Source organism: Salvelinus fontinalis, chromosome 35 (assembly GCF_029448725.1).
Source record: "Salvelinus fontinalis isolate EN_2023a chromosome 35, ASM2944872v1, whole genome shotgun sequence".
Classification (NCBI taxonomy): Eukaryota; Metazoa; Chordata; class Actinopteri; order Salmoniformes; family Salmonidae; genus Salvelinus; species Salvelinus fontinalis.
Genome location: NC_074699.1, coordinates 19,550,101 through 19,557,663, shown reverse-complemented (window position 1 = coordinate 19,557,663; position 7,563 = coordinate 19,550,101). Strand labels below are relative to the sequence as shown.

Here is a 7,563-nt window from a genome sequence, read left to right as displayed (position 1 = left end):
GGCACAGATGGATGTTGGGAAAATTGTTTCTTTTTTATTGACTTTGGCACCTCACACAATGATTTCCTCCATCTGCCCATTGCTCAGTCATTAACAAGCTCATGATCCCTGGCATCCTCTGATGTGACTCTGACACACAGCGAAATCCCACTTCCAGCAAAACACCTCACCCCAAACTAGTACAGCAGGAAATGACGCAGGCAGAACTGAAAAATAAGCAAAAGTCGTTTTTTGCCGTATGAGAAGAGTCAGTGACATTTAAACGTCCCAAAAGAATGGACATCTAAAGAGGACATCTATATTTTCTTTTGTGACATTAATTTAATATTAAAATAGAGAGAATCACTCAAGCAGCCTTGACACACTGCAGCTACAGCTTAATGGAGCCAAGTAGATTACATAAGTGGTTTCCTGAGAGATATGAAAGATCTTTCATTTTCATAAGTGTAGGGCGGAAGGGAACAAGCACTGTGTTGAAAAATACAATTACTGTGTCACTCATTCCACCGAGGTTAGCATGAGAATTCTGCCAATACACCTGTTTGCTTCATGTAAACGACACCTGTTTGTCTGACGTACATTATTTACTATGGAAATGAATGCTGGGAGTTTTAAGGCACCTTTATTTCAAGGCGAAGATGACACAACAGAAAATCCTGGCACACAAGTGCAAAGAAGATAAAACATTTCTCATGCTGTCTAAAAGTGCTCTCGTACATGAAGGAAATCTTTTAGTGCTCGGAGGACGCAAACCAACACAGTAACAACAAATACAAACAAGAACCATCAGCTGCTAAATATTGCACTTGAGGAGCTACTTTGGAATGTGCTTGTATTATAGATTTTCCCAAAAAGTATCTGCTTAAATACAACAAATATAGATATTTTACTAAATATTTTCAAAAAATTAAAAAACATATCTCTTTAAATATCTCTGTAAATCTCTTCAGGGGATGTCCGCTTACTGGACCTGAGAGAATGAACATAAAAGTAACAGAGTGGTAGATTAATGTACATTAGTCTAATGTCTACTGATGTCATAAGGTGAATGCACCAATTTGTAAGTCGCTCTGGATAAGAGCGTCTGCTAAATGACTTAAATGTAAATGTAATGTCTTAGGGAACTCATCAGGAATCATCCATCTCCACCCAAGGGGCCACATTCAGTCCTCCAGGATGACATTCAGAATAGGACAAGGAATAATAACAATACATTGTGAATATATACAGTGAGGTCCAAAAGTATTTGGACAATGACAAATATATATATTTTTGGGGCTCTGTACTTCAAAACTTTCGATTTGAAATGATAAAGACTATAAAGTGCAAACTGTCAGCTTTAGTTTGAGGGTATTTTCATCCATATCGGGTGAATCGTTTAAAAATTACAGGACTTTTTGTGCAAGATCCCCCCATTTTAGGGAACCAAAACTATTTGTACCAATTCACTTCTATGTGTATTAAAGTAGCCAAAAGTGTAGTATATGGTCCCATATTCATAGCACACAATGATTACATCAAGCTTGTGAATACAAACTTGTTGAATGCATTTGCAGTTTGTGTGTCAGATTATTTTGCGCCAAAGAGAAATGAATGGTAAATAATGTATTGTGTATTTTGGAGTCACTTTTATTGTAAATAAGAATAGAACCTGTTTCTAAACCCTATTTAAATTCATGTGGATGCTACCATGATAATTATGAATGAATCGGGAATAATGATTCATTCCCCTCCAAAATGCTAACCCTCCCTGTTCATTCTGTTCATTGTGTCATTCAGGATTATCCGTAATCATGGTAGCATCCACATTAAAGTACAAGTGCTCAGAAAAAGAGGATATTCTTATTTACAACTCCATGACACAATACATTATTTACCATTCACAACCAAAACAAACTATGAAAGCATCCAACAGGTTAGTAGAGTCAAAAGGCAAATATTACATTTTGAACTTCTTTAATACACATATAAGTGAATTTGTTCAAATACTTTTGGCTCCCTGAAATGGGGGGACTACATACAGAAAGCGCTGTATTTTCTAAACAGTTCACCTGATAGGGATGGAAAGGCCCTCATATTAAAGCTGACAGTCTGCATTTTCACCTGATAGTCATTGTATCATTTCAAATCCGAAGTCCTGGATCTCACTGTAGATAAGAACATATTTCATCACACTATTATACTTGGCCCCCTAAGCAACAATCATACATCACCATCAGAAACATTGAGGCGGCTTTCCTAACACAACATCAATATGCCTTGATAAAGTTTATGATCATTTGAAGGCTTACCCTCTGAAACCAATAAAAAACTAAATAAATGCTCGCAAAGATACACCCCCCCCCCAAACCCTAGATCTTCAAAAGCCTATATTCAAGTTCAGCTCTTGATGTATCATGGAAAAAAGAGTCTATGGACTGAGAGAAGTATGAGACAGGCTCTTTGTTATTCTGGAGTGGGATTCTTTGGCTGTACTCCTACATTCAGTCCAAAGATCTTCTTCTTGCCCTGAACCATGGCTTTTTCTGCCGACATGTCCCCATGGTTGTTATAGCGATCACTAAAGTATGTGAAAACACTGACGGCCAGGAACGTGATCAGGAACAACGTCAAAACAATCCAGAGAAGTCGGTTACGGCGGAAAACCTTGGGGCAACGCCTGTCAAGGACAACTAGGACCTCTTCAACCTTACTGTAAAGGCAAAATTGAGAGGGGATTCAGAACAATTCAAGCTATACACCCAGTCATTATACAGTGGCTAGTATAACTACATCATCATTTATTTTCAATTGATCTACATGAAGTGAAAATTACCCGTTGAACTTTTCTTTTCTGCTGACTTCTTTTCTTTCATCCTTCTTTTCTGGATTTTTCTCTACCTTCTTCTCCTCTTCCTCCTCCTCCTCCTCCTCCACCTCTTTGACTTCTTTACTTCTCTTCAGTCCCTCTTGGTAGCTGTATTTGGAACATTACACTTGTTTTCTCATTAAAGGCACATACGCTGAATGTAGAGGAAGTATCATAAGGCAGCAGGGGCACATTACATATAAACTACTTCACTATTGCAATGCTGACTGTACTGAATGTACTGTAATATTATGTTGATTTTTCATACTATTATGTACTGACACTATTATGTCAGTACAGCCACTCTTCTGTCAGCGTGCACAGGGTGTGTGACTGTGGGTATGTGTGTGGGTGGTCAGGGTGAGCGGGTACATAGAAAAGGGCCTCACCCTTTATTGTAGGCCTCCTCCTCGATCTTTGCCTTGATCTCTGATCTGATCTCCTCTAGGTTGATGGAGGGCTTGGCTGGGGCAGATGGCTCAGCTTCCTGCTCTGCCACAATCTTTCCACTGCATTGTTTCATTGCGGAAAGAACACAGAACATTTTACCAACAGATATTATGATGAGAGAGAGGAGTGCATCATGGTCATTAGGCTTTCCATCATAACACTGTGGCCTTGTGTTAATGGACAGGCTGGAACGCAGTTGAATGGCAACGTGCGTGGATGGCACCATCACTGCCAGGCAAGCTTGCGTAAAAACCAAAAGTACAAAGGAAAAATGTGTACATGGGGACTCTTTAAACGTCCCTGGCTTTTACTGAGCAGACACTTGATACAATTGTTATTGTCTCTCTCGCTCTGAGAGATCCTGAGATTTTGGCATGGGGCAAACTAAGACAGCACACCACTTGAATGCTCTCTCTCTCAGACTCCCCTTATTACTAAGCCAGGGATGGAGTCTCTGGCCTGGCTTTTGTCAAGCTCCCCAGCCCAAATGTTTAGATTACATCTCAGAATATCCCATCAGCCAGTTGCAGTTGGGTTTTTATGGAATGTTGCACAGCTATTTTGGGTGCATAGACAATCTGGGAGTTGCATAAGGGTTGTGCAGTTATCTGCTGTATATGGCCCCTGGTATCCGGATGGCAATGATTAATCAAGCTACTTCCTGAAGGTCAAGTACACAAGGCAAAGATTCTGAAACAGCACAAGATGTCTTCTGATAAGGATGTATATATATTAAGGCCCCGCATCGCCCATTGTTTCACAGCGCTGTGAACTGACCTTGGGAACCAGGCAATACAGGCAAGGAGATAGATTGTGCTGAGAACAGTATGTACAGTATATTCATGGGTATGCATTTGGCGAACATTATGACAGAGGATGGAGGAACATACCTCTCAGCTATAGCTGGCTGTGTAGTATCAGTGGGAAAGTTGCTTTTCATACTGTTGGCTTCACACTGTAATTAACAAGATCAAACAACATGCATGTCGACGAAGCAGACTGATAATATCCTGTCTATTTAAGTTTACCACTTAATGATGTGGTCAGGTTGACAGGCTGAGAAGGCTGTGATTGGGAAGAAACATACCAGGACAGGAAGTGCTTGGCCCATGGTGAGTTGGGGGCTGGGTCCCATGGCAACGCTGGGGCCGGGACCTGCCATGACCGGGGTCTGACCAGGGATGTTCAGGAGGTTAAATTTGGGGACCACCGCAACACTGACCCTCCGCCTGGGCAAAGCCTGATAAGGAACAATTGGAAGGGAGAGAGAGAGGGTGAGAGAAAGAGGGGAGAAGAAAAGAGAGGGAGAGTTCAGTTGAGAGTTCAGTTGGGGGGGATTATCCTTAAAAAGTGTCACCCTGATATAACCAGTCAAACCCAATGGAAACACTCTGTTCAACACTACAGCACCAACCTTTCCCAGGGTCAGGGACATGGACCTGGATGGCCGTGGGACTCCATCATCTAACCAAAGAACACAGGAGAACGTAGTTGAAGTCAATCCACATTTTGCAACAACTTGCCCTTCATGCACTGGAGATAAAGGGTTTGTGCAGGTGTACCTCCAGTGTCTATGGATCCTCCATAGCAGCGACTAGAGTTCTGGTTGGCCAGCTTCTTGAACTCCATCAGCTCAGCGTGGTCCTTCTCATAGGTCCTCTTCAGATTCTCCACATACTGCATCATCACCTCTGTGGCCTTGTTCATACGTTTCTCCTGTCACACACAGGGTTCCAAAAGGGTTCTTCGGCTGTCACTATAGGAGAACCCTTTTGGGTTCCATGTAAAACCCTCTGTGGAAAGGGTTTTACTTGGAACCCAAAAGGGTTCTACCTGGAACCTAAAAGGGTTCTTTAAACTGTTCTCCTATAGGGACAGACAAAGAACCCTTTTAGGTTCTAGATAGCACCTTTTGTTCTAAGAGTGCAGCAACAGGAGTGTCATTACTGTCTATGGGCTGGAGAGTTAACCATACAGTCACAGCAGAGAGAATATAAGAGGGAGAGAATATAATTTTGAGAGGGACTCCAACACTGTGGAAAGCCATCATCATGTCAGGTCTGGGGTCAGGTCTGGGGTCAGGTCTCGTACAGCAGCAATGATGTTAGTCTATAAATCACAACGGACAAATCCCTGTGTCCTTCCCTAGTCATTTATTGGAGTTGGCTTTGGTGTGAACGATAACCTGAGGGAAGCATAACAGGCTAAATCTTTCACAAACATATCTTATTTGAAAAAATAAAATTCTCATGACAGTGGAGCATGGAAAAGTGTTTTCACTTTCACTCAATGTTTTCTTCTCTCGTTCAGGGGTTTCCTCGAATCATTAAGGTACTCTGTGGAGGGCCCATCCTATCCTATCCTATGCCTGGGTTCCAGTACCTGTCTGACTGCTCCAACCATCTCAGCTCTGCTGGAGAGCCTGGTGGCTAGACGGTGCAGTACTGCTACTGTCTCTATGAGGCACTGGTAGGACTCCCGCTGCTCCATGTTACTCCACTGTGGTGCCGTGCACTGAGGAGGCAACAGCAACAAAACAAAGGGCCTTGATAAATGAAAGTGAATCAACAAATTTCATATTCTGTGTTATCATGGCCTACTAAAGGCTGACCTTCAGAGAGCCTTTGAATTCTTCTAGTTCCTTCTCCGTGTTTTCCTCGGTCAGGGTCCGCTCCCGCTCCGCCTGTTTGAGCCGTGTCTCCAGAGTGTAGTTGTCATTCCGGAATGCCAGCGACAGTTGAACAAACGCGTTCTGTGGGGAGGATATGACTGTGTTCAATGTTCATGAAACGGTCACCAGGGAAACATTAGATACCATTATTAAGGACTGAGACACGCCAACGCACTGGACCACCACACAAAGTAGATCAGAGGGGTCAGGTCAATTATTGGGCTGCCCAAGAAAACATGAATACAGTATGGGACTGAATAAACACATGGATCACTGAAGATCCTTGATAACATGTTAACATAACATAACTGTTATGCTAGCAATGTACAGTATGTGCTAATGTAAAGCACAACTACACCAGCTGGCTACCCAGCTACCATGTAGAACTACACCAGCTGGCTACCCAGCTACCATGTAGAACTACACCAGTTGGCTACCCAGCTACCATGTAGAACTACACCAGTTGGCTACCCAGCTACCATGTAGAACTACACCAGTTGGCTACCCAGCTACCATGTAGAACTACACCAGTTGGCTACCCAGCTACCATGTAGAACTACACCAGTTGGCTACCCAGCTACCATGTAGAACTACACCAGTTGGCTACCCAGCTACCATGTAGAACTACACCAGTTGGCTACCCAGCTACCATGTAGAACTACACCAGTTGGCTACCCAGCTACCATGTAGAACTACACCAGTTGGCTACCCAGCTACCATGTAGAACTACACCAGTTGGCTACCCAGCTACCATGTAGAACTACACCAGTTGGCTACCCAGCTACCATGTAGAACTACACCAGTTGGCTACCCAGCTACCATGTAGAACTACACCAGTTGGCTACCCAGCTACCATGTAGAACTACACCAGTTGGCTACCCAGCTACCATGTAGAACTACACCAGTTGGCTACCCAGCTACCATGTAGAACTACACCAGCTGGCTACCCAGCTACCATGTAGAACTACACCAGTTGGCTACCCAGCTACCATGTAGAACTACACCAGTTGGCTACCCATCAACTAGCCAGTGTGTTGACAGTGCTGCTTGCTACCAGGCCTGAGATGAGCCTATAACGTGCAGCGAAGCTGACAGATGAACTCCTGGTGTCATGCTGTCATGATCAAAGGGTCTCTGCTGCAGCATTCCAAACATCGTCCCAGAGTACTGAGGCAAGTGTTGAGAGGAAATCGGTGACCTCTACTGTCCTAGTGCACAACATGTATCCCCCTGGGAGGGACAGGCGTCTGGGCAGGCGGGGCTAAAGCCTAGTCCAAGTGCTCTGCACTCAAACAACACAGCCATGTTTGCATTTTCTCCATAGAGACAGGAAATTGAGGCTCCCATTAGTCTCAATCATTGGTAGAGACTAGGGGCTTCCTGTACATTACATTCATGAGGCCACAGATAGAGGGAGAACATGCACTATAAAACTGGTTACTACTGTATAATACCCTCTCCAGAGTAGATACTCACCTCAACTTCTTTTTCCGTGAGTGGAGGTGCACTACAATATAATAAGAGAGGAAATATAGGTTCAGTATGTAAGTAGAAAGACCAAAATATATGGTAAAAGGTCATTCCCTGTCAGTCT

At 43.3% G+C, this 7,563-nt stretch overlaps 1 protein-coding gene across 1 annotated transcript in view; it reads right to left on the bottom strand.

Annotated features, from left to right (window-relative positions):
- Window positions 1-602: 602 nt before the first annotated feature.
- Window positions 603-7,563, bottom strand: part of LOC129834469 (uncharacterized) — a 33,697-nt gene continuing 26,736 nt past the window's right edge. The window contains exons 34-43 of the mRNA XM_055899476.1: window positions 7,446-7,476; window positions 5,910-6,050; window positions 5,681-5,812; window positions 4,861-5,014; window positions 4,713-4,762; window positions 4,386-4,538; window positions 4,189-4,253; window positions 3,238-3,357; window positions 2,816-2,956; window positions 603-2,692 (exon numbers count right to left, since the gene is read on the bottom strand). Of these exons, the coding sequence (XP_055755451.1) occupies window positions 2,446-2,692; window positions 2,816-2,956; window positions 3,238-3,357; window positions 4,189-4,253; window positions 4,386-4,538; window positions 4,713-4,762; window positions 4,861-5,014; window positions 5,681-5,812; window positions 5,910-6,050; window positions 7,446-7,476 (1,234 nt within the window). The 3' untranslated portion in view covers window positions 603-2,445. The remainder of the gene's footprint in view (window positions 2,693-2,815; window positions 2,957-3,237; window positions 3,358-4,188; window positions 4,254-4,385; window positions 4,539-4,712; window positions 4,763-4,860; window positions 5,015-5,680; window positions 5,813-5,909; window positions 6,051-7,445; window positions 7,477-7,563) is intronic.